This window comes from Notamacropus eugenii, chromosome 1 (assembly GCF_028372415.1).
Source record: "Notamacropus eugenii isolate mMacEug1 chromosome 1, mMacEug1.pri_v2, whole genome shotgun sequence".
NCBI classification, from domain to species: domain Eukaryota; kingdom Metazoa; phylum Chordata; class Mammalia; order Diprotodontia; family Macropodidae; genus Notamacropus; species Notamacropus eugenii.
The window spans coordinates 454678630-454706526 of NC_092872.1; the positions used below are offsets into that span (position 1 = coordinate 454678630).

A 27897-nucleotide genomic window follows, 5' to 3' on the forward strand; every position below is an offset into this window, starting at 1 on the left:
TAAGCACCTGAATATGTGTGGACAGAGAAGGCAATGTACACAAGAGATGTGGAAGTGGAAATGACAAATGTGGAAATGTAGTTGATTGCATATATGGGATGAGGGAGAGTGAAGACTTGAGAATGACACTCAGTTTTCTGAACCTGGGTAAACGAAGTACTAGATTTGGAATTTAAGGATCTGGATCCAAATTTCAGCCTCACCACTTAATCATGTTATGATCTTGAGCAAGTAATTTAAATTCTCTTGCCCCTCCGATACTTCATTTGTAAAATGAAGAGATTGGACTTTCATTTCTAAATCTTTGGATCTGCAGTGATGGGGGGACACCTTCATTTAGTCATCTGCGATGACTCTTTTTCTAAAGGATACTACGTCTGAGAGATTATTGAGGTGATGATGAAGGGAACTGTTTCAAACCTGATTCTACTAAATTAGGAGGAAATTATAAATAGTCCGAACTTTGGGAAGAATTAAATGCATTATCATAGAGTTTATGGTAGATATGGAGAGGAAAGCTGAACATAATCTGGTACATGCACTAAATTTTGAGGAAGTAGTTTTGAAGAGTTTAGAGAGAACAGGATAGCAAGGCCCAGTATTCTTCAGAGAAAATTAGATTAATAGGGTTCAGATGCACCCAAGAATAAAATTCTGAAGGAACAAATAAATGATTCCCATGGGAAAGAAATGGGATTAGGAGTATGGAGTGTTATCTAAAGCAGTCAGCATAGATGTACAGGAATTTTTCATCACTCAGTTTTTTTTTTTTTGGTAGCATTCTATTTTTCCAATTACATGTAAAGACAAATTTTAACATTCGTTTAAAAAAATTAATTCCAAATTTTCTCCCTCTCTCCATCCCCTCTCCTTTTCCTAAGATGGTAAGTAGTTTGATATAGTTATATGTGTGCAGTCATGTAAAACATATTTCCATATTAGTCATGTTGTGAAAGAAGAAACAGACCAAAGGAAAAAAACATACAAACAATAAAGTGAAAATAGTATGCTTCTATCTGCATTCAGACACCATTAGTTCTTTTTCTGGATATGGATAGCATTTTTTTCATCATGAGTTCTTTGGAATTATCTTGTGTCATTGTATTTCTGAGAATAACTAAGTCATTTGTAGTTGATCAATTTAGATTTTTAAAAGTGATTCTCCTTACTAGATTCTTTGAAGGAGGTAACTCTTTCATTTTGTCTTTGTATGCCTAGTACCTATCACAATGCCTTGTATATAGTAGGTGCTTAATAAATGCTTATTGAAAGGCACATGTGGAAGATGGAAGCAAAGGCTGATAATTGAAAATGTATAAAAATGAATGGTAAGGTCTGTAAGAATATAGGAATGCTATGTCCAGAATGAACTGAGGAGTATGATAAATGCTGAGGATAGCAAAAAGTTTTTTGTGCTGAGTTGGGGACTGTCAAAGAAAGTCTAGCTTCATGATGGATGGCATAATTATAATGGAGAGAAAGCAGTTATCATTTCTCACTATTCAACTTACATTTTGCTTTTCTTGCTCTACTTCAGTCTGAGTAGCAGGCACTTCAATTTAACAAGCATTTATTAAACACTCACTGTGTGCCAAGATACTGACGTACAAAGACACCTCCCCCCAAAAAAAACCCAAAACAAAGATCCTGCCACCATCACAACAAAACCAGTTCCTGCCCTCAAGAAGCTTACATTTTTGTGGAAAGGTAGGGAACAACATGTGCACAGAGAATTAAATACAGAAGTAATTACATACAAAATAATTTCCATGGGGTGGTGGCCTTACATCTTATATAAAGGACAGTTTATGAACAGTGAGAGTTCCAGAGGCACAATGGAAGAGTAAAGTAGAATGGGACTGAGACTGGGAAGGGATGAGCCTGGCATTCATACATGCATACGTACTTACATATATATATCTATGCTTGTTAATGTTAATTTTACACCTTCCTTTGGTTTTTTTGGAAGGTGTGTTCTTTGAAGATAAGGGATATGTCTTGTTATGTGACTTATGGAATGTATAGTGGGTGTTTATTAACTGTTTAGTAGAATGTAGATAACAACAGTTTTGAAGAATACATATATTCATTATAAATTTGCACGTTTTCAAAGATTGATATTGTAAGAGTGCAGAAAAGCAGCTTCACTGCTTAAGTCAGTGTTACTAGTTGATCTAAAGTTCAAGGTCTAATTCTGTTGTATTAAATCTAACACATTTAATTATATCCATTTCTTCTCATTTTTTAAGTTTCCACACTGGTTAAACAGCAAATGCTTCTGGAAAATAAAGTAAAGAGCCAAGAAAAGGCACTTGCTGAGAACGAGGAACAGCTGGGCATTTTACGCTCTAAATGTCAAAACCTGAAAATACAATTGGATAATAAAATGGAGATAAAAGTTCATGATACAATTGTGAACGAACTCAAAAGGTAGGGCTCTCTACATCTTCTTAAATAAGTTTTTATTGATGTCATTTTTTTTTCACATTGCCCCAGTATCCTTGATCCTCCTCCCTCCTTCTAGATAGCATCCCATCTAACAATTTTTTTTTTAAAGAATAAGAAGGGGGAAAAATCAGCATAACGGATCAATATAAATGTCTGAAAATACGTGCAGTGTGCTATATTTTGGGGCTTCCCACCTCTGCAAAAGCTAGGTGGTGCAATGGATAGAGCGTCATACATGAAGTAAGGAAGACTCATCTTTCTGAGTTCAAATCTGGCCTCAGGCACTTACTAGCTGTGTGAGCCTGGGCAAGTCATTTAAACTTGTTTGCCTCAGTTCCCTCATCTGTCAAATGAGCTGGAGAAGGAAATGACAAACCACTCCAGCATCTTTGCCAAGAAAACCTCAAATGGGGTCACGAAGAGTCAGATACAACTGAAAATTGGCTGAACTCCTCTGCAAATTGGTGTGGTAGAGCCATCTCCTCACATTTCTTGTTTTGAGCCATGCTTTAATCTTTGTAATTTTGCAATATTCACTTTTTAACAATTCTTTCCTTTTATATTGTTGTCATCATTGTGTACATTGTTTTCTTGGCTCTACTTAACTTCACTCTGTATTAGTTCATATGGATCTTTCATGCTTTTCTGTGTTTATCATAGTTATTTCTCACAGCATATAATGTCCCATTACATTCATATGCTACAATTTGTTTAGCCATTTCCCTGTCAATTCTTTGCTCTCACAAAAAAGTGTTGCTATACATATTTTGTTAGAAATGGGGACTTTCTTCTTATTGATGACCTTTTTGGGTATAAGCCTATGAGAGGAATCTCTCGTCAAAGAGTATGGACATTTCAATCATCTTTAAGTGTTTTTTTTTATCATTTCCTTAAGTATTCCTCCCTTACTCTGGTATTTGGTAATAAAGAGCATAAAAGAAGAGTTTTAAAAACAGACATTGAATTGTTTTCTAACTCAAATTAGCCATATCTGTAAGAATGAGAAATACTGCAGTACCTCAGTAATCTGTACTCTCATCAATGCAGGTACCTCCAATATTATATATTGTACCCATTTGTGCCTTCTTATCTGTGTGACTCTTGTTCAGGATCTAGCATACATTCCATGGACCTTCCTCTAGATCTCCTGACATTGCATCAACACCAGTGGCTATCAGTTGATTATCTTTCAGTTTCATTTCATCACTGGCCTGCCTACATTTCTGGTCACATGTTCTTTTGATAATATCTGCTATTCTGCTTTTTCTAATTTTTCATTGGTAATATGCTGCAGACTAGATTATGACCCCCCTCGTACCTCTTTATTCCATTTGGGGGACCAGCAACTGTAATGCTTAGGATTTTGGTGTTGCATGCTTTATAGTCACATAGTATCACTAAAAGAATACTGGTTTTAAAAACAGACATATCCTCTTACAAAAGTACGGATACACAGATAACTTATAAAAGTATAGACATACAGACAACTATATATATCTGTATATCTACTCGGTCCTTTGACCTGAAAATGATCTGTAATTCCTCTACCCTTTAGCTCTCTCCTGGGCTATTGTCTATGCATTAGCTACACTCTCCTCCTTTTCCTGTCTTGAGCCCTTGATGATCTCCTCTATCTCTTGATTCCCTAGCTTCCTTATTCTTTATGAAGACTTTGCCCTGCCAAACCTCAGCCTTTAGTTACTCCCACCATCCACTTCTGTCCGTCTTACATGCTGGTAAATGAAGGTGGAGAAAAATCACAAAGCTGTGCTGACTGGGACCACTATATTATAAAAGCTCAATTGGGCTCTCACTTTGGCAAGGCAATTCTTTTACATGTATCCCACTCACCACAACAACTTTTCCAAAACTTTATTTCCTCAAACTTCTCAGAAGTCCTCTTCTCTCTACCCTCTCAGCTAAGAGTATTGTCTCAAATTTTACTGAAAAAACTGAAGACATTTACCAAGATCTCCCTCTTTTTCCCCTCCTCCCCATCTCACATTTCTCTGACGCCTTCTGATACTATCTCCTCTTTTACCATAGTCTGAATGAAGATGTGATCTTTCTTGCCAAGGCAAATCCCTCTATGTGCACAAATGATCCCATTCCATTCTGTCTTCTCTAGTGGATTACCTTCTCCATCATCCCTGCCTTCTCAATTCAATTTCTCCTGTATTCTGGCTGCATCCCTACTGCCTATAAGGATATCCATATTGCCCTCATCCTCAAAAATTCCTCACTTGACCTATCTATCCCTGATAGCTGTCATCCTATATTTCTCCTCCTTTTTCTTGGATAAACTCATTGAGAAAACTATCTACATAAGAATTCCTCTACTTCCTTTCCTCTCACTTTGCGTTAGCTTCTGATCACATTTAACCAATATTCCTCTCTCCAAAGTTACAAATGGTCTCTTAATTGCCAGATTTAATGACCTTTTCACAATCCTCATTCTCTTTCTTCTGTCTGCACCCTTTGACACTATTGCTCACCTTCTTCTCCTCAATAACACTCTTCTCTTTTGGTTTACATGACACTGCTTTTTCCTAGTTTTCCTTTGCCTGTCTCGTTACTACCCAATCTCCTTTATATCCAGGTCTTGCCCACCAACCGTGGGTATACCCCAAGGATCTATCCTGGTCTTTCTTCCCTTTTCCCTCCATCCTTGTTTCACTTGGTGATCTCATTTGATCCCATGGATCCATTTATTATCTCTGTGAGGATGATCTTAAAACTTTTAGTCAGCAAAACACTTTTTAAGTTTCTACTGTGTGCCTGGCACTGTGCTAAGCACTGGAGATACAAAAAGTGACAAAAGATAGTCTGAGAAATGACAAGCAATACATTTGCACAAACAAGCTATATATAGGAAGAATAGGAAATAATTAAAAAGAGGGAAGGTGCTAGAGTTAGTAGTTGGGAAATACTTGTTAGTAGTTGGGAAATCCTTCCCTTAGAAAATGAGATTTTACTAGGAAACTGGTGTCATTGAATGGAAGAGTATATGGTAGGGTGTAAGGTATAAGAAGAGTGTGTGTGGGGGAGTAGGTTCTGAAGGGCTTGGAATACCCAACAGGATTTTACATTTGATGGTGGCAACAAGGAGCCATTAGAGTTTAATGAGTAGGGGGTGTGACATGATTGGACTTTGACTTTAGGAAATCACTTTGGTGTCTGAGTGGAGGATGGATTGGAGTGGAGAGACTTGAGGCAGGCAGACCCTGTAGGAGACTATTGCTATAGTTCAGACATGGTGTGAAGAGGGCCTGCACCAGGATGGTAGCAGTGTCAGAGGAGAAAAGGGGGCATATTCAAGAGATGTTGCAAAAAGGAAATTGACAGGCTTTGGCAACAAATTGAACAAGTGGATATCCAGTAGGAGAATAAGAGATAGTGAGAAGTTGAAGATGACTCTTAGGTTGTAAGCCTGAGGAAATGGGAAGAAAATAGTACCTTCTACAGTAATAGAAAAGTTAGAAGAGAGGGTTTAAGGAGAAAAGTAATGAGTTCAGCTTTGGAAATATTGAGTTTAAGATTTGTACTGGACATCCAGTTCAAGATGTCAGAAAGGCAGTTGGAATACAAGATGGGAAGTTAGCAGAGAGGTTAGGACTAAGTCTATAGATTTGAGAATTATCAGCATTCAGATGGTAATTAAATCAATGAGGATTGATGAGATCACCAGGTGAAGTAGTAGAGGGGGGAAGGGAAAAGAGTCCAGTGCAGAATCCCATGAGACATCTATGATTAGAGGGCATGACCTAGATGAGGATCCTGCAAAGAAGAGAGAAAAAGTGTGGTCAGATAGTAGAAGGAGACCCAAGAGAGAGGAGAGAAAAGAGAGTGTTAAGAAAGAGAGGTTGATTGAACAGTGTCAAAGGTTGCAGAGAGGTCAAGAAGAATGGAGATTGAGAAAAGGCCACTGAATTTGGCAACTAAGAGATCATTGATGACTTTGGAGAAAGCAGTTTCAGTAGAATGAGGAGGTTGTAAACTGAATCCTGAGGAGTAAAGAAGAGAATAGAAGGAAAGAATACAGAAGCACAAATCATAGGTGGCTTTTTCATAGAGTTTAACCACAAAGGGCAGAAGAGATATAGGGCAATAGTGGGAATAGAAGGATCAAGTGAGGATTTTTTGAGTATAGGAAAGACATGGGCATGTTTGTAGGCAGTAGGGGAACATCTAGTATTTAGTGAGAGACTGAAGATTATTGATTGAATGGGGATAATAGGGCAATCTGTTGGAGGAGATAGGATGGAATGGGATTGATTGTGCAGGTGGAGGGATGTGTGAGACAGGTAAAGTTGGAGATAGTGACAAAAGGACTTGGATTGACAGGAAATGACAAAAAGGGAAGAAGAAGGAACTCACAGTGAATGGCCTCAATTTTTTCTGTAAAATATGAGCCATGGTTCTCAGCTGAAAGGGCAAGGAGAGGATGACCTCTGAGAGGTTTGGGGAGGGATGAAAATATTTGGAAGAACCACTATGGAGAATGGGATAGTGAGTTTACAAGGGAGGTGTAGGATTTTGTCTAGCATCAATGAGGGCCCAATTGAGGTTATGTAACAAATTTGTAGTGCCTTCAGAATGGTTCTGTGATTTTCTCCACCTACATATAGAAGCATGTGTATAGTGTATATAAGAGGGCCAGGATTCAAGAGAAGAGGACAGTGTAGTGTTGAACTGGTTCACAAGGGGTCAAGTTGGGGTAAAGGGGAGAGAAAAACTAGTGTAAGGGAGATGTCCTGGGAAAGAACTGAAGGGTTGAGGTATTGGAAGTCATGGTGTGGATGAAGACCAGACTTTATTAAGGGAAGGCAGAGGGAGAGATGGAAAGTCAATGGATTATGATCCGATAAGGAAATTTCAGGGTATTTGAACATGTAGGTATTGATAGTGATGATGACATGATTAGACATATGGCCACCTTTGTATGTGGCTGATGTAAAATAGAGCAGTAAGTCATGAGAAGTGAGTCATTTGAGGAACTGAATGATTAGATGTATTAAGAAGTCAATAAGCATGTGGAAATTCTCTAATATGGGAAGAAGAGAGAAAATGTGGGCCACACACCAGCTCCTTGAGGAAAGAGGTAAAGTGATCTAGAGATCTGTGGACAACAGCTACCAGGATTTTGATTAGGTATCAAATATGAATAGCATAGACTGGAACCCTGGAAGTGGCAATAAGGGAGCAAGATATACTCAAATTCCCCTTACCTTACCAGTCAGCCAAGGGGAATGAGTGAAGGTTCAACCAGTTAGAACTGGAAGGAGTGACCAGGGAAGTGAGAGGAGGAACCAGGTTTCAGTGACAGCTAGGGGTTGGAAGGGGTTGGAGAGGACAAGATCATTTGTCCACCCCTATGCTCTCTCCTGACCTCCAGCCTCCCATGTCCAGTTGTTAAATGGACATCTCAAACTGGATGTCTCAGATATCTTAAATTTAACATGCCCAAAACTGAACTCATCTTCCTTCCCCCTCAAAACAAAATAAAACCAACAACCCTCCTCTCTTCCAAACGTGCTTATTACTGTTGAGAATACGGTCATCACTCAGGCTTGCAACTTAGCTGTCATCCTCAATTCCTCACTTTTATCACCACTATCCTCATCCATTCTGTTGCGAAATTCTATCATTTCCCACCTTTATCACATCTCTTACATATTTTACCCCTTTCTTCTTACATTGCCACGACCCTAGTGAAGGCCCTCATTACCTCACTTCTAGAGCCTTTTGGATCATCCCTTTTAAGTCTCTCCCCACTCCAGTACATCTTCATAAAGTACAGTTCTCACTGTTTCACCCCCCAATAGTCAAGCAGAGAAGATCTCTAATATTTGATCCTGCTAAATTATCTGTTTGCCTTTTAGAGCCCTTCATAACCTGGTACTTTTCTACCTTTCTAGTCTTATGCCTTACTCCCCTACATGTACTCTTCCAACCAGTGACAGTGGTCTCCTTGCTGTTCCTTGAACAAGACACTTTACCCTGACCCCAGGCATTTTCTGCTGTCTGTCTCCCTTGCGTGGAAATTCTCTCCTTCCTCATCTGTGACTCCTGGCTTCTCAGAGTTTCTTCAAATTCCAGGCAAAATCCTGTATTCTACAAGAAGCTGTTACCGATCCCCATTAATGCTAGCACCTTTTTTCTGTTGATTATATTATTTGTTCTTTATACATCTTGTTTGCATGTAGCTGTTTTGGGGTTGTCTCCCCATTTCCTTGAGAACAGTAACTATTTGGGGCTTTCTTTGTATCCCCAGTGCTTAGATGAGTACCTGACCTATAGCAACTGCTTAATTAATACCTAATAAATGCTTGTTGACTAAGTATACCCTCCCTGGCATTTCTTTGAAGGGGTATAGGAAGCAAGTGGCTGCAAGTCTGGCATTTGCTATCTAGTTAGATTGGAAGTCAGCAACCAAATATTGCACTCTGGAAGGCTCTACTTTATACTGTCATTTGTGATGCCTTTTGACTTAATAATTACATTTGTTTTTGTTTTGATAAAAGCCTCTTTTTTCGGATGTAATTTTTATGTATTGATTATAAGTAAAATATGATGCTACTCTCTAGATAGTTGCTAAATGCATATTTGCTTGAAGCCTCTACTAGTACTTTTTAGGTCTTATTGTTTACAGCAAATTTAATTATAATATGAATATAATTAATATCAGTTTTTCATATTAATTTATGATAATTTTTAAAATCAGTATTACACTTTGACTCATATGAAAAATGTTAAACTTCTCCATTTGGGGCCCTAACAGCAGGGCAGATAATGTAGTGAAACAAAAACATTCTTAGCCCACCTCTCCTATGCCATCTTCCTAGATCTCAGTAGCGACCTGCCTTACACAGTGACCAAGACCTTCTTCCTGTATGAGAGGGACCCTCACATAGAAGATTTGAGAATGTCCATGCTAGGGATTGGAGGATTATGCTGGTGACCAATTATCTCACAATGATCCTGTCTTAACAGTAGTATATTGAATATAACTTCTTGCTTTTTTTTCTCTCAGCCAGTTGCAGAAGGAAAAAGAGAAATGGAATGCTGAGGCTGATAGCTTGATAGGAAAGATGACTGAACTGCAAGCACAATCCAAGAGCTTGCTTTTAGAGAAAAGCAATTTGGAAGCTGAAAACAAGGTCCTGGGAGCTGAATTGGAAAGGGCACAGAAATTAAATAGGTTTATAGATTTTCTTTTTTAACCTCTTTTTCCTCCATACTAAATAAAATATCCAAAAATATACCTGAACCCTGCGTTTGGGATTTATAGCCCTTGTATTTTCCTTTTTATCTTCTAGTACCCCTAACTTTGTTTTGCTGGTAAGTGCTATGTAAAGAGAGAAGGCTAATTAGAATAATTCTGTCATCACAATAAAATAAAGGCTGGTTTATCTGATATTATAATAACCAGAAATCAGCATTTCTCAATGTCTACAATTCAATAATAATTGATAGTGATGATGACCTTGAGATACTATAAGACCCTAGGATACCATCAGAGTCATAATGTATTATTAACCAGAAGTTATTTGGTAAACTGGAATACTTTATTCTCTAATGGTGCTAGAAAATAGAGACTTTACTATATGTCAAACAAATTGCCTATGCCAGCTGAAGAAGAAAAACCCACATCTCATGGTGTTTTTGTGTAGGTAGTTTTTATTTCATGTTCTCCAGTGTTTCATTTATGGAATGAATATAGTTCATGTTTCTTTTGTGCTCATTTTGTCTAGGATCTTTAATAGGTATACTGGAAAGAACATTAGGAAGCAGGAGACTTGGGTTATAGTCTCACTTTCGCTGCCAACTTACTGTGTTAAGTGTGACAAATCATTTGCTCAGTTTTTTCCTATGTAAAATGAAGAGATTAGATTAAATGATCTCTAAAGTTCCTCCAGTTCTAACGTTCTCAGTCTACCTGAGTCAAAAATCCAAAGGAAAAAAACAGGGTTTGATTATTCTGTTGATTGCTCAAACAGTTTTTATGTACATTGTTGACGTTATTTTGCGTCAGTGAATTAATATGTTTCATCTAAAAGTAAATTCTAATATGAGATTTCACTTTTAAATTTAATGAAAGCTTCAGGTTGTAAAATAATATAATTTAAATTCCAAGGCATTTGATGTCTTTATAACATAGCTGTTTAATTGTCACCAAACTAGTAAGTTGGTTTTTTTTAATGTAATTATTTGGTGAACTTTTGTAGGGAATCTCAAAAGCAAATAGACCTCCTTCAGCAACAAGTAGAAGAAGCGATGGAAAAGGAAGAAATAGCTCACCAGTATCTGACAAATTTTGTCATTTTGGCAAATTCTATAGCTCAAGAACGTGACAATCTTATACATTTGGTAAGTTTTCTCAAGATCACTTCTGGTAAAACTGCCTTTTATTGTGCATGCTTAAAATTTTTAAGGATATTAATTAAAAATTAATGTTATTTAAAACCTTTAAAAATTTTTGTACTTCCCAAATGTCTGGAGTGCTTTACATAATATTTACTTAAGTCTTTATTGACTTGAATTTCCAAGTATAACAAACTTCATAGTAGTCTCTTTCAGACATGTTCTCCAATTAGATCTTGACTAAATGTTTTAAATCTGTGTTCATCATAAAAAGTATTTATTGGAACAGTAAAAATTAAACCTTGGAAGAAGACTTAAGTAACTCTTTGGAAGAGAAATAACTGGTCTTTGCCGAAACATAATTTGCTTTGATATAGCTACTGGTCCTCATAATGGTCCTTAGAATAACACTATTCTGTATTGCTGCCAGTATTTTTTTTTAAATATATAATTTATTTATTTTTCAGTTCTTAACATTCACTTCCACAAGAATTTGAATTCAAAATTTTCTCCTCATCTCTTCCCACCCCACCCCCCCCAGGACAGCATGCACCTCCATCCACCCCTTCCTCCAGTCTGTCTTCCCTTCTGTTACCTACCCTTTTTCTATCCCCCTTTACTTCTGTTTTCCTGTAGGGCAAAATAGATTTCTATACTCCATTGCCTGTGTAGCTTAATTTCCAATTAAATGCTAAAATAATTTTTAACAATCATTCATTCATTTCTATCCATATTCTCTCCCTCCCTTCCCACCCATCCTCATTGAGAAAACAAGCAATTCGATATAGGTCATACATGTGTAACAATGCAAAGCATTTCCATAATATTTTTTTGTAGAAGACTAACCACATTTCCCTCTGTCCTGTCCTGCCCTTCATTTATTCCATTCTCTCCCTTGACCTGTCCTCCCACAACAGTGTTTGCTTCTGATTATCCCTTTCCCCAATTTGCTGTCTCTTCTATTATCTTCCTCTCCTATCCCCTTCGGCCTTGCCTTCCTGCAGGGTAAAATAGATTTCCATATCCAGTTGAGTGTGTGTGTTATTCCTTCCTTAACCCAAATTCCATGAGAATAAGGCTCAATTATTTCCTTTCATCTCCACCCCCTTTCCCTCCATTGTAGAAGCTCTTTCTTCCCTCTTGTATGTGAGATGATTTGACACATTCTACCTCTCCCTTTCTCTTACTCATTCCATTCGACAGTAAACTTTATTTTTTTAGGTATTCTCCCTTCATATTCAGCTTACCCTTTGCCTTCTGTCTATTTATATATGTGTGTGTGTGTGTGTGTGTGTATATATATATATATATATATATATATATATATATATATATATATATATATATATATGTATATACATACACACATGTACATGTATACACCTACACATATATAATATTCACAAACATATCCATACACACTTACATATATATATTCCCTCTAACTACCGTAATGCTGAAAATGATCTCATGAGTTACAAATAACATCTTTCCATGTAGGAATGTAAGCACTTCAACTTTAATGAGTTCCTTAAGGCTTGTCTTTCCTGTTTACCTTCTCATGTTTCTCTTGATTCTTGTATTTGAAAGTCAGATTTTCTATTCAAATCTAGTCTTTTCAACAAAAGTGCTTGGAAGTCCTCTATTTCATTGAAATTCCATTTTTTCCCCTGAAGTATTATACTCACTTTTGCTGGGTAGGTGGTTCTTGGTTTTAATCTTATCTCCTTTGACCTCTGGAATATCATATTCCAAGCCCCCCAATCCCTTAGTGTAGAAGCTGCTAAATCCTGTGTTACCCTGATTGTATTTCTATAATACTTTAATTGTTTCTTACTGGCTTCTTGTAATATTTTCTCCTTGACCTGGGAACTCTGGAATTTGGCTACAGTATTCCTAGGAGTTTTCCTTTTGAGATCTCTTTTAGGAGGTGATCTGTGAATTCTTTCCATTTCTATTTTACCCTCTGGGGCTGAAATATCAGGGCAGTTTTCCTTGATAATTTCTTGGAAGTTGATGTCTGGGCTCTTTTTTTGATCATGGTTTTCAGGTAGACCAGTAATTTTTAAATTTTCTCTCCTGGATCTATTTTCCAGGTAAGTTGTTTTTCCAGTGAGATATTTCACATTGTCTTCTATTTTTTCAGTCATTGGTTTTGTTTTATAATTTCTTTGTTTCTCATAAAGTCATTAGCTTCCATCTCCCCCATTCCAATTTTTAAAGAACTATTTTCTTCAGTGAGCTTTTGAATGTCCTTTTCCTTTTGACCAATTCTGCTTTTTTCTTTATTTATTTATTTAACTTTTAACATTCATTTTCACAAAATTTTGGGTTCCAAATTTTCTCCCCTTTTGTCTCCTCCCCCCACCCCAAAACACTAAGTGTTCTAATTGCCACTGTCTGCCAATCTGCCCTCTCTTCTATCATCCCTCTCTGCCCTTGTCTCCATCCTATACCCCTTTACCTGTATTTCTTGTTTCCTAGTAGCAAGAACAGTACTCGACAGTTGTTCCTAAAACTTTGAGTTCCAACTTCTCTTCCTCCCTCCCTCCCCAACCCTTCCCTTTGGAAGGCAAGCAATTCAATATAGGCCAAATCTGTGTAGTTTTGCAAATGACTTCCATAATAGTAGTGTTGTGTAAGAACTAATTATATTTCCCTCCATCCTATCCTGTCCCCCATTACTTCTGTTCTCTCTTTTGATCCTGTCCCTCCCCATGAGTGTTGACCTCAAATTGCTCCCTCCTCCCCATGCCCTCCCTTCCATCATGCCCCCCACCCTGCTTATCCCCTTATCCCCCACTTTCCTGTATTGTAAGATAGGTTTTCATACCAAAATGAGTATTATATTCCTTCCTTTAGTGGAATGTGATGAGAGTAAGCTTCATGCTTTTCTCTCACCTCCCCTCTTTTTCTCTCCACTAAAAAGTCTTTTGCTTGCCTCTTTTATGAGAGATAATTTGCCCCATTCCATTTCTCCCTTTCTCCTCCCAATATATTTCTCTCTCGCTGCTTGATTTCATTTTTTTTAAGATATGATCCCATCCTCTTCAATTCACTCTGTGCACTCTGTCTCTATGTGTGTGTGCGTGTGTGTGTGCGTGTGTGTGCGTGTATGTGTAATCCCACCCACTACCCAGATACTGAAAAGTTTCAAGAATTACAAATATTATCTTTCCATGTAGGAATGTAAACAGTTCAACTTTAGCAAGTCCCTTATGACTTCTCTTTACTGTTTACCTTTTCATGCTTCTCTGCATTCTTGTGTTTGAAAGTCAAATTTTCTTTTCAGCTCTGGTCTTTTCATCAAGAATGCTTGAAAGTCCTCTATTTCATTGAAAGACCAATTTTTCCCCTGAAGTATTATACTCAGTTTTGCTGGGTAGGTGATTCTTGGTTTTAGTCCTAGTTCCTTTGACTTCTGGAATATCCTATTCCACACCCACCCTTTGATCCCTTAATGTAGAAGCTGCTAGATCTTGTGTTATCCTGATTGTATTTCCACAATACTTGAATTGTTTCTTTCTAGATGCTTGACCTGGGAACTCTGGAATTTGGCCACAATCTTCCCAGGAGTTTCTCTTTTTGGATCTCTTTCAGGCGGTGTTCTGTGGATTCCTTGAATACTTATTTTGCCCTCTGGTTCTAGAATCTCAGGGCAGTTTTCCTTGATAATTTCATGAAAGATGATGTCTAGGCCCTTTTTTTGATCATGGCTTTCAGGTAGGCCCATAATTTTTAAATTGTCTCTCCTGGATCTATTCTCCAGGTCAGTTGTTTTTCCAATGAGATATTTCACATTCTCTTCCATTTTTTCATTCTTTTGGTTTTGTTTTGTGATTTCTTGGTTTCTCATAAAGTCATTGGCCTCCATCTGTTCCATTCTAATTTTGAAAGAACTATTTTCTTCAGTGAGCTTTTGAATCTCCTTTTCCATCTGGCTAATCCTGCTTTTGAAAGCATTCTTCTCCTCATTGGCTTTTTGGACCTATTTTGCCATTTGGGTTAGTCTGTTTTTAAAGGTGTTATTTTCTTCAGCATGTTTTTGGGTCTCCTTTAGCAAGCTGTTGACTTGCTTTTCATGATTTTCTTGTATTGCTCTCATTTCTCTTCCCAATTTCCTCTCCAGAGCCTCCTCCTCACCCCAGGACCACCACTTAAAACTGAGACCTCGATCATCCCCTTGATTCCCCCAAGGTCTTTAGGCCAAGGGCTCCAAAAGTCCATGCTGCTGCCACCGTGGCTGCTGCTGTTCTGGAGCCAGGGCTGGGGCAGACACCCCCCACCCCACCCTGGGCCCTTCTCACCCAGGTGAAAGAGCTTTCTCACTGACCTTTAAAGCTGTCTTTGCCATTTGTGGGTTGAGAAATCTGAGAACCGCAGCTGCTAACCATAATTCTGCTCCCTGAAGCCTGCTCCAGTCCTGTCCGTGGCATGCCACGTGCCAAGGCTGTGCTGTGCTCTGCTCTTAGCCCAGTGTGATAGACCTTTTCCGTCAGCCTTCCAGCCTGTCTTGGGCTAGAAATATCTTTCTTTCTGTTGTTTTGTGACTTCTGCTGCTCTAGAATTTGTTTAGAGTCATTTTTACAGGTATTTTATAGGCTGTTGGAGAAGAGCAACAGCAGGTCTACCTTTCTGCTCCACCATCTTGGCTCTACCCACCCAAGTAGAGTATTTCTTAAAGCCACTGCAAGTGGTGATCATGGGACCCCAGCCACAAGCTTGGATTTGTTCTGAGCCTGTTGTTGGGATAACATTACTAACAGGCTGAGCATTCTGTGGGTCCTCCAATTTTTGGCCTGAGCACTCTAGGGCTGCTTGCCATCAAACTAACACAAGAATTCAGTAATAGGAACAATTATTTATTAAAAACCTAATACATTTATGCAGTAGGAACACAGAGATTAATGTGGTATGATAAGCTGGGAGGCCTTCTTTCTACAAATAGAATGTATTCCTTAGGTAACTTCCCCCTGACGTTTTCTTCTATTAATATTTGGACTTAAATTGTGAGTGGTATGTTTCACTTATCACTTATATTGGATTAGGCTTCTACTACTTTCTAATAAATTTTCTATTCCTTTAAAGCCACAAATTTTTAAATGGTTTGTGAGATTATAAATACATATTTTTTAATATAAAATTTTTTTTTATTTTTCTTAAAGATCTTTCTCAGAAAAAAGAAAAGAACCCACACATACACATTGAAGTTGGTGATGTTGCTGCTTCTGCAGTCACCTGAGTGTTCTCCGTCATCAGACCATTCTGACCTAGCTTGCTTCTTTCCCCTCTATGCTATGCTGCATGTGGTCTCTTCTTTTATATAATAGCAGTTGCCAAGCCTGGAAGCCTTCTGCTGCTGCTGAACAAAGTGGTGTAGGCCAGTGGCACCAAACCCAAATAGAAATGGATCTCTGCAGGCCACATAATGACTTAGAAAACCACAAATTAACATTATCTTTGTTGAATTTTTATTTATTTATTTTCTGTTAAACATTTTCCAATTAAATTTTAATTAGATTCTGGCTGCATCTGGGAATTTTGTAGGCTATGAATTTGATACCCCTGGTGGAGGATGTGAAACTTATATAAATGTAAACTGTAAACTGAAAGTTGAATGTTTACATTAAAGAAACAGGTTCAGACTGGACCTTGATATATTATTGTGAAGTCTGAAGAATTTTTAGTTCTCTGTGGACACATGTTTTTCCTGAAAGGAGAATATGATGCATTTTCTGGATGTCATATGTTTCTATGTTAATTCTTTTGAAGTATAAGATTCAGGAAATTGTAATCCCATCCACAGAAAAATAATGTAAATTCTTGGGTTAAGAAATAACCCAGAGATTGAAAGGATTTGATTTCTAATCCTGGTTCAGGCACATACTTGATTCCATTTTCAATTCATCTAACTTTCCAGAATATTAGAGCTGGAAGAGTCCTTAGCTAATCTAGACATAGGATCATAGCTTTAGAACTGAAAAAAACTTTGAGAGGCTGTCTAGTTATAAAATCTTTTTTTCACAGCTGGGGAAACAGGCTCACAGAAATGAAGTGACTTTCCTAGTGTCACACAGCTGATAAGGAACAGAGCTGAGACTTGAACCCAAGTCTTCTGACTCTAAATTTAGCACTTTACATTGTATCGTTTTTTTAATATTAATTTCTTGCTTTGGATTGTGGAATTCTCATTGCTAATCTATTTTATATAGAATTTTGTAAGAATTTGCAATTTTTTAAACATTGAAAGTGTTTAATTTAGACTGAAAAAATAAGCATTTTAAAATATAGTAATTTACTTTTCATCTTATGTTAATCTATTAGCTCGGTTAAAAAAATATGTCCTCAGATTCTTATTACTTTTGTTATTTCATTTGGAAGACAGGGTGGCTCAAGGACAACATAGTAAAACGAACTTTTATATAACAGGAAACTTTTAAAAAATGCTAATATGGGATTTTTTTTCTTTTTTTAAAATAAATTTTATTTTCCCCTATTTACATATTAAAACAATTTTTTAACATTTGGGTATTTTTTTAAAGTTTTGAGTTCCAAATTCTATACTTCTTTCCCTCTCTTCTCCCCTCCCTGAGATGAAGCAATCAGATATAGATTATACATTTACAATCATGTAAAACATTTCCATATTAGTCATTTTGTACAAAAAAGACTCAAAAGAAAAAGAATGAAAGAAAGTGAAAAATAACATACTTCAGTCTGTATTCAAACAATATCCATTCTTTTTCTGGAGTGGATAGTATGCTTCATCATTAGTCCTTTGGGATTGTCTTGAATTGTTATATTACTGAGAATAGCTAAGTCATTCACAGTTCTTCATCATACAATATTGCTGTTACTATCTATAACATTCTCCTGGTTCTACTTCACTCTGCATTAGTTCATATTAGTCTTTTACAAGTTTTTCTGAAATCATCCTGCTTGTCATTTCTTATAGCATAATAATATCCCATTACAATCACATAGCAGAGCTTGTTTAGCCATTCCCCAACTGATGGGCATCCCTTTGATTTCCAATTTTTAGCCACCACAAAAAGAGCTGCTTTAAATATTTTTGTATCAATAGGTCCTTTTCCCTTTTTGTGGATGTCTTTGGGACATGAACCTAGCAGTGGTATTGCTAGATCAAAGGCTATGTACAGTTTTATAGCCCGTTGAACATAGTTCCAAATTGTCTCAGCTTTCCCACATCCCTTCCAACATCCATCATTTTCCTTTTTTTTTGAATCATATTAGACAACCTGATAGATATAAGGTGGTACATCAGAGTTGTTTTAGTTTATATTTCTCTAATTAATAGCAACAGGAAACATTTAAAGTTAGTAACATTTTCTTGCATTATTTTTTCATTTTGATGTTTTTAATGTACTTGTACTTCTAGAAGTTAATTCTTGAATAATTTTGAAATATCATACAAATCTATACAACTTTAAGCTTAAAACTGTTTCGTATTAGTGCATCTGACTTCTTAGTTGCAGACTCCTCCATTTTCCCTTGGGTTGTGCTGTCAATATCCTAACTGTAGCCAATACTATGTACCTGGACATTTAGAAGAGAAGATGATGTGAATGTTAAAAAATGGTGGAATGGGACTATACTTTCTATAGCATTATTTATCATATCAGCAATGTTTGTGCCCAGTTGCAAAAGACTCTAAAAATCTCTTTTCTTTTTCCTTATTTTTTGACAGGCTCAGTGCCTAGAAAATGAAAAGCAAGAAGTCCTCTACAAAATATTTGAAGGGAATGTTCGCTTAGGAAAATTAGAAGAGAAGGTGAAGGTAAGCATCCTATTTAGGGAAGTAGTGCAGATGTCCCTGTAAAAATGGGGTGAGGTGCTATTCTCAGATATGGTGTGGATTTTGTGTTTAAGAACATTATAACTGAATTAATCAGAGAATATACCTGTCTCTAAACAGCAACATTAATTATAGTATAACTTAGGCAGGGCCGTCAGGGATTTTCCTCAGGACTCTGACATTTATTGGGCTTTGACAATAGTTCTACTTCAAAAAGCAAAACCAACTGAGTTGAGCACCTAGTTTAAAAAGTTATTTGTAAAAATAGGTAATTACTACATAATGAGACTCCTTTCCTCTCATCCAAATAATGACGTTGCAAGTTATAAGCCTCTTAGTCTTCCCCTGGTAACAGTGGTTTATGATCCATTATCTCCATTTCTCTTCTACAAGGTTGATGTCCATGGTCTCTCCCTCTGCCTCAGATGAATTTATCTTAAAAAGTTGATTTAAGGATTTTTTTCACACTAGGTATCTTTTGTGGTGTTTATTCATCTCAGGTCCCTGAAATGCTAGTTATAACTTGGATGGAGTGGTACTCTTGGTGGAGTCACACCAAGTAAATAAAAGCAGAGCCACTTAGGCACTCATTTTTCTAATTTTCATAACTCACATGCAAAACCTTTAGGCTATGCTATAGGAATTGATGCTGTAGGAAAACACTTGCAGTATCATATTATTTAATTTTCTCAGCAATAGAACTAAATTTCTGGCTCTGGATTTATTTAGTTAAAAATACTTATTCCCTGGTAAAATTAACATACTTGCCTAATTGTTCCTTGAGGGGACAGCTTTCTTCCCTCTCAAGGTGGAAATAGCTGATAGAATTAACCTGTAGAGTTTTTGAACTGGAAAGAAACCCTAGAGCAGGGGTGGTGAACCTGCAGCCTCAAGGTAATATGTAGCCCTCTCGGTCCTCCAGTGTGGCCTTTTGACTGAATCCAAACTTCACAATTAATAAAATTAATGGAATTAATAAAAGGATTTGTTATGTGAAGTTTGGATTCAGTCAGAGGACCACACTTGAGGACCTAGAGGGCCAAATGTGGTCTCAAAACTACAGGTTAGCCATCCATGCCTTAGAAATTAATCCATTTTCCTCATTTTTCAGAGGAGGAAACTGAGGGCAAAAGAGAAAGAAGGGATTTGCCAAAGGTCATAGTTTTTTTTGGTAATAAAACCAAGGCAAGAATTTGAGTCTCAGCATCAATAGTCTTACCACTGTACCATGTTGTCTTACACATCTAAGGCTGACTTTCTAGACTTCTGCAGAAAACTATATTTAAATTCCAAGCAGTTCTTTACCAATATGGGGTAGAAATGCTATGAGTTTCTAGAGCTTATGCTACTTAATCAACTTCATCTTTAGGAGCCTTTAAACTGACATACTTCTTAATTTAAACTAATTAACCAAAAGTTTATTCCAGCATATACCAAATTAATTATTTTGAACAACATGAAATTTTCTGTAGCATAAAAGAAGAAATTTTATTTCAGGAACTGATAATATGTATGGATTTGTGGGCACTGAATTCTTGGCACTTCAGAGCAGTCTGGAAAAGACTATATAGTAGCCATAGATGGTTAACATTTATAAACTTAATTTTAGTAGTTGTTTTATTTTGAAATTTGGTCCTGTTGTAAAATTTAGTATAATTCTGTAAAAGATGTTTAAAATTGATGTTATTTTCAAAGTGAATATATTTTCAGTTTAAAATACTAAAAAAAAAAAATCATCCTTTTGCTGAAGACTTATGAAAATGTAGGTAACCAATTCTGTTTTTAACAGTTAATCTTGTTGATGTTATAACTTACATTTGTTGAAGATAAATATGTTGTCACATTAGGAAGATAGTTACCTCAGAATTTTGGTTTTGTTTGATGCATTTTAGAATTAATTTCGCAACCTTCATTTTATCTCTTTATAAGACAGATAATAGCATTTTATCATAATGCTATCATATGCTTTTAGCATAATGTACCCTTGAAACACTAGAATAAACATCAAAGAAAATGAGATGGGACAAATAACTGAATATGTGTGTATATCTGTGTGTACATAGTGCAGTTTTCTGCCAAGAAAGAGAAAAAAGGGAAATAAGTGTCTGTATAGAGCCTACTTTGTGCCAGCTACCATGCTAAGCACTTTTGCAAGTTTTATCTCATATGATCCTCACAACAACTCTACAAAGTAGGTACTCTTTTACCCCCATTTTACAAATGAAGAAACCTAGACAAACAGAGACTAAATGACTGGTCAAAGCTCACATAGCCAGTAAATGTCTGAGGTCCAATTGAAGCTCAGGTGTTCTTGATTATAGGTCCAGCATTACATCCACTGCAGCACCAACTGCTTCCAAAAACAACTGTGGGTGAGCTTCTACAATTGGTGTAGCCCCCGTTTGTCTGACTCTATTTCTCTGCTGCTCAGAGCAGGGGGATTTGGCTGCAGGTAGAACTGAGAAGTCAGGGGAGTGGAGCCCAGGGTAGCCCAAGGTCAGGAAGCTGAGGACACCAAGATCTGGGAGGGTAATGTATTTTCTAGTTAGTGTTCTCTGCCGAGCCTCTCATGTGCTCTTTGATTAGTTGAGCAAGAAGTGATCAGAGGTGCCTGTCTTCAGCTAGTCAGCAAAAGCAGAGATGAGAATGCACTCACTTCATGTGATCCAGTTCACGTTGGATCTGAAGATCCATAATCCTGACTCCAAAGCTTTTGTGTCTGTACCTGAATTGCCCTTTACTGCTTTTTTGCTTTTCTCTCTCCATTGACTTTCACTCAAATTCTCTATTGGAGGATTCCCTTAACTTACCTTTCCCCAACTCTCATATTTCCTTATGAGAGTATTACCTCTTAATATCCCATAGCTCTCTACTGCTTTTTAAAAAAATTATCCCTTAGAATAAAGCATATATTTATGTAGCCTTATTTCCAGCCATAGACCTTAATTCTTCCAAATGTCAATCATCCATGCAAGTGAATGTGCTTCCTTGACTTAAGATCTCCAGTTTATGTTGTCTGTTATCTACATTTCATGCTTTTCCTGTAAACATATGAGGTCGTTATTGCTGCCTCTCAAAAAGAGGCTTCCGTGAATTCTGATGAGTCTTTCTGTGTTTTATCTGTTACTCCCTATGGTATCTGGATTGGCAAGCCTTAAGGAATTTTTCTCCTCCTCTTTCTAATGTAAAACCCTGTTTATCAGATCCAAAAGGCTCCTGAAAAATATTTTTATCTTCCTTCATTAGATATCTTGGCCAAGGGGTGAAGTGGGGCATGCCTACGTCCCTGTCTTATACAATAAAAATTATGTACCCTGGGAGAAAGTAACATGACCAACTCTTTGGACCATTCCATTTCCCTGAGAGAAGTAGTAATTGTCATTATCCCTGAAATTTAGAGTTCCTGATGGCTATAGGAATGAACTAGTGAATATCACAACTCTTTTCTATCTAGAGCAAAACCCAGTAAACTTAAAATTCCTTACTGGAATCTGGGTCTTTTCCACAAACGCATCATTCTTGAAAAGCAGTGCTTAAAAACTATGCATGCTTCAGATTGTCACCTCTAAAATAATTTTTCTGAAATTTTCTGAATTTCTGAAATTTAATGAACAGTTCTCTTCAAGTGATGCCTAACAAGTTAGGTCATATACCTTTGAATAAGTTGTGATTTATGTTGTTTATAATCTAACATATACCTCTTGGGATATATTTAGGGTAAGTCCAAATTTAAAACAAATTCAAAAAAATCCTTGAAGAAAACGTCAGTTATTTGGTTAAAAAACAAAAAGAACCAGTAAAGTATAGTTAAGGTTTTGCTCACTTAAGTTTTCTTTGAAGTGTAGGTTGTAGAATATTGCCCTTATTTTATTAATTAGAATATACTGATTGTAATGTGTCAATATAAGTTGTTCACTTTTAAATCTATCTGTAAATATTCTAACATTGCTATTCTCTAGCAGCTATTTAGATTCACTTTTCTGAATATGTGATGTGTTTTATTTGGAATTGTGCATTTTATAATGTTTAAATGCAGAATCTATTTTGAGTTTTATAGACTAATCTCAAATCTTTACCATGGCTTTTTAAACTTGTTACATTGTTTTAAATTTAAACTCCATCACATGAGTGGACTTATATGCTCCTATTTCAATGTTTTGAATTACGGAAATGAGTAAAATAATTCTCAGGCTCATGGAGGGTCACTTATAACTTGTCAAAAAAAACACAAATATTTGTGTGATCCCCCATAGAGTTTAGGAAAAACTACTGGAAATGGGAAAACCGTGACAGTGGGGCAAATGTGTTGACTTAAATATTTGAAGATGAGATGACAAGCTGAATGAGTGGGAAAGGAAAGATATTGCATTACATGCTAATCTGACTATTGTCTGCTTCTGAAGACTTTCATAGAGAATAGTAAATGTGCTGCTTCTGTCTTAACAGATACCAATGTTAGTATTACACAAGAAAGGAGGAAGAAGAGAATAATTAAAATATAGAAAGTATCTTTGTTGTTGTTCAGTCACTTTTCAGTCACATCTGACTCTTTGAGACCCCATTCATTTTCTTGGCAGAGATACTGGAGTGTTTTGCCGTTTCCTTCTCCAGCTTATTTTACAAATGAGGAACTGAGACAAACAGGGTTAAATGACTTGCCCAGGGTCACACAGCTAGTAAATGTCTGAGGCCGGATTTGTACTCATGAAGATGAATCTTCTGACCTTGGGCCAGGCACTCTCTCTTCTGTGCAACTTAACTGCCCAATGTGAAGTTTAGGAGGTGGGGAAAATAGAATTCCAGGCTTAAAATAAAACTAGGAGAAAAATTTTAATCTTTATATTATTCAAATAGATTTTGATTCTTACCACTCACTGCATCTAATTTTCCTGCGTGCTGAGTGTGAGATTTTTAAAAATAAAAAATGAAATTAGACAGCCTTTGATCTTAAATGCAGAGTTAATAGCAAGACAGGGAAGGATGATGGAACATATTGACACAATGCTCTTCCTCACTTGTAAAAAAATCAAAGACTAGAGCTAGTGCTGAAAATGAAAGGCATCCAAAATGTTTTATAGTACATATTACATTCATATCATATCCCAAGATTACATGAGACTATGTCATTTTTAGTCATTTAGAAACATTTCAAGTTCAGCTAGCTTTTTTTGGAAGCTCAGAGCTGTGTGTTTATATGATGTGCGTGCGTGCGTGCATGCGTGCATGTGTGTGCGTGTGTGTATACCTATAAGTTCCTATGTTTGGAAAATTCCCAGGTCAGAAATGTCCTCTGTGGATGAAGATGACAGTTCATCTTAGAGAATAACCTAGGATACCAAGAGATGAAATGACTTGGCAAATCAAGGTAGCCCCATATGCATCAGAAGCAAGACATGAACTCAGGCCCTCTTGACTCAAAGGCTGGCCCTCTATCTTCTTGCACCTTATTGTCAAATGCAGCAAAACTACAATGCATATATTGGGATATTTTTATTTTATTTGCTAATTCTTCATCTTAGATTCTAGGTGTATTGATTTGCTTTTGAGCTTAAATATTATAACTTGATTTAAAATATTCATAGTATCACAAATCCAAAATATTAACAGTAATAACAATGGCTAGCATTTACGTAGTGCTTTAAGGTTTGTGAAAGCACTTTGAAAACGTTACCTCATTTTATCCATTCCACAACCTTGAGAAGTAGGTGTTGTTCTTATCCCCATTTTACAGATGAGGAAGCTGAGGCAGGCAGAGGCCAACTGACGTGCCCAGGGTCACACAACTTGTAAATAAATGTCTGAGACCAGTTTGAACTCAGGTCTTCCAGATTCCAGGTCCAGTTCTCTGTTCTATATGTAGAAGTCCCTTACTTACTAGGAGGGCAGGAATTGGAGAGGAGAGAGAGATTGTGAGCCATATACTAAACACGTGTATAATTGTGTTATTGAGAAGACATTTATTTTTTAGGTTTTGATTTTTCTTAAGTTTATAGCTAACACTTAAGAGTTGGAATACCTTCATGTGTATATATTATACCTAAATTTTTAGCAGAATCCTTGAACCTAATTCTTTGTGTTCTGATCCTCTTCCCATATCCTGAAATAAATCCTGGGGGATTATTTTTCCCCAGAAAGTTATAACAGTATCTAAAATATACAAAAAGGCTTTTTTTTTTTTAAAAGAAAATAAGGGTAGTATATAGCGAAAGGGGATAACATTCAGAATTTCTTTGTTATAGGAAGTATCTTTTTAATATACCATAAAAATAATTTTCCAGAACTCTTATCTATTATTTTGTCCTTGCCTTTCAGAAGAAATAGACAAATGGTTATATAAACAAGCTCATATTAGAGATTTAATTTTGTTGTAATTGCTACTCTCTCCCCAGACCATTACTGAGAGTGTGAAGAAAGCATTTAATTAGCCCTAATTGCTTATTTCATTGCACTTTCACAGGCCAAAAGGAGAGGGATTGTTATCTTGGCATTCTGCTTTCAAATGTCCATCTATCCCTGTTTTGTGATTATAATGAATACTTAGAATGATTACTCTAAGGCCTTGAAAGATCCCGAATCAAAGAAAGATCCCATTACTCTCATTATATTCTACTTATAAAAGCAAAAAGTATACTAATATATTTTAGAAGATATTTTTAAAACAAGAGTTGGAAGTTAAAGGGCCTTTCTGGTTAATTGACTATAAAATTCAATTAATCTCAGTGTCTTTCAGGCCTTATGAATAATCAAGATTTTATTATATTTATATTATGGAAGATACATTTTTAGCTGTGGGATAACCATGAAGTAACAAACCATGTCATAAAAAGCTTCCTTTTGTCTTTTTAAGCCTTACGTTTTCAAATGAAAAAAAAGGTATATGTTTTTAAGTATGTCTTTATTTTAAAGAATACTCTAGTGTTTTTATTTGAGAATAGTTTGAATGTGACTGCCTAATTTGAGGCAGTTTTCTTTTAAAATATGGTACTTGTGATTTCATTTTCAGGAAACCTTTGACTCAAACATAAACTTATGTTATTTTTGGAAAAGTACTTCCAGAAGGATTAGCTGCTCTCAATAATTTACAGATGTTTGATTTATGCTTTCATTATATTCTTAATGGCTATTTAGAATCTTCTTCCCTCCCCTTTCCATCTTATCTCATATCCTAATTTCTTAGTTGTGTGGTTGATATGTGGAAAAATTGAGACTAAGAGGGTACAGTATGTCTAAGTAGAGCTGTTTATATCTCTTATCATAACCTAAGGCCATGCATTTTTATTCTTACATTGTCTGCCTTGTATTATCATAATAAGAGAGTTGATATATATTCAACACAAGCGTATTAAGCATTTTATTTTCGTTCTAAAGTATAAACATCAATTCTCACCATCATTTCTAAAAACTCAGTTTTTTTAGAAGAGTCATGTTGTTTGACATAGCAATCCTATTACATTTATTTATAAGTTACTTATTGCATTGGTCTGGCTCTGGACCTCAAGCACACATAGTTACGCTGATTTCTACCTATAGGATTTACAAGTGGAGCCACTCACAGAGATTTATACAAAGTCATACATGCCTTACCCACCCTTGAATTATAAGGTTTGGTCCTGTTCTGGGAAATTTAGCTGTACAAGAAAAGACAATCACTGGGAAAGCCACTTTATTCAGCCAGTTTGTAAACATTTATTAAGCACCTACTGTGTGCCAGGTGGGCAGCTAGGTGGCACAGTGAATAGAATGCCAGGCCTGGAGTCAGGAGGACCTGAGTTCAAATGTGACCTCAAACACTTACTAGCTGCATGACCAGGGCAAGTCACTTAATTTTGTTTGCTTCAGTTTCCTCATCAGTAAAATGAGCTAGAGAAGGAAATGACAAGCTAGTCCCATATCTTTGCCAAGAAAACCGCAAATGGGGTCATAGAGAGTCAAACACAACTGAAGTGACTCAACAAAAAATGTGCCAGGTATACAAAGAAAGGCACAGGACAGCCCTTGCCCTCAGAGATGTCACAATCTAATGGGAGAGACAGCATGCAAAGATCTATGTACAGATGAGATATATAGATGATAACTTGATAATCTCAGGGAAGGCACTCAAAATAAGGAGAAATATAAAGGCTTCCTTCAGAAGGTGGAACTTTAGTAGAAGCTTAGAGGAAGCCAGGGAAGCCAGGAGGCAGAGATGAGGTGAGGAAATGAACATTCCAGGCATAGGGACAGCCAGTGGAAATAGCTGCAGTTGGGAAGTGAGGTGTCTTGTTTGAGTGTTGCTGGTTTGAAGAATACCTCAGGAAGTGTAACGTGTTAGAAGACTGGAAAGCTGGAAGGTGGAGTGGGAGCATGAAGAGCTTTGAATGCCAAACAAAAGACTTTCTGTTAGATCCTAGAAGAGGTAGGGCTATAATAAAAGTATACTAATAATAGCATACTAGTATATAATGCCACTACTACTAATAATATACTAGTGTTTATTAAGTAGGGGTGTCTGGTAACATGGTTGGATCTGAACTTTGGGAAGGTCACTTTGACATCTGAGTGGAGGATGGGCTGGAGTAAGGAGAGACTTGTGACAGGCAGACCCACCAGCAGACTTGTAAGAGACCAGCTTGAGGTAGTGTCAGAGGAGAGAAGAGTTGAACATAGGAGCAAGGCTATAAAGGTAGCATCCAGACTATAGGCCACAATAATTTGATTTGTGGGGAAGAGAATGGGGGAAGGGTCTGTTGTTTTTATGCTGACATAGATTTTAAAAACCTCAGCCTTTTTGCAAATGGAAAAATCAAAGGAAAGCCTGGAACTCATAAACACATTCATCTCAAGTAGGCGGTGTAAGGATAAGCATTGATGTGGATTGAATTCTTTTGAGTTCTGGAGCGCTCTTAGAGAGATATTAATCATTCTGGTTCTTTATTCTTGCCCCTACCTCAATTCCTCCATCATCCTCTTTAGGGAAGGGGTTTATTTTAGTTAACCAACATATATCACTCAAAGTAAAAACTAATAAATTGGAATTTTTGATAATTCAGACTGAGTATGAGCCTAGGCTGAAGTTCTAAACCCTTGCTGCAGTTATGAAAAAAGGGATTTACTAAGACTTCTTCATTAAACCTTTCCCAGCTCTCCTTAATCTTAATGTCTTCCCTTTGACATTACCTCAGTTTATCCTCTATGTATCTTATTTGAACATAGTTGTTTTCATGTTATCTTCCTTATTGGACTGTGAGCTCCTTGATACTCCTTATACTCAGTAAATACCATTGGCTCCC

At 36.6% G+C, this 27897-nt stretch overlaps 1 protein-coding gene across 7 annotated transcripts in view; it reads left to right on the top strand.

Moving 5' to 3' along the window:
* Window positions 1–27897, top strand: part of CEP89 (centrosomal protein 89) — a 167814-nt gene that overhangs the window by 91230 nt on the left and 48687 nt on the right. For 6 of the 7 annotated variants that reach the window (XR_011972134.1, XR_011972135.1, XM_072632046.1 and 3 more), the window contains 4 exons: window positions 2250–2430; window positions 9482–9649; window positions 10677–10818; window positions 18521–18610. Coding sequence is in view for 5 of the 7 variants with exons in the window: in XM_072632046.1 (XP_072488147.1) it covers window positions 2250–2430; window positions 9482–9649; window positions 10677–10818; window positions 18521–18610 (581 nt within the window). In the remaining 2 variants the exon portion in view is untranslated. The remainder of the gene's footprint in view (window positions 1–2249; window positions 2431–9481; window positions 9650–10676; window positions 10819–18520; window positions 18611–27897) is intronic. The other variant, XM_072632049.1, reaches the window with a different exon arrangement.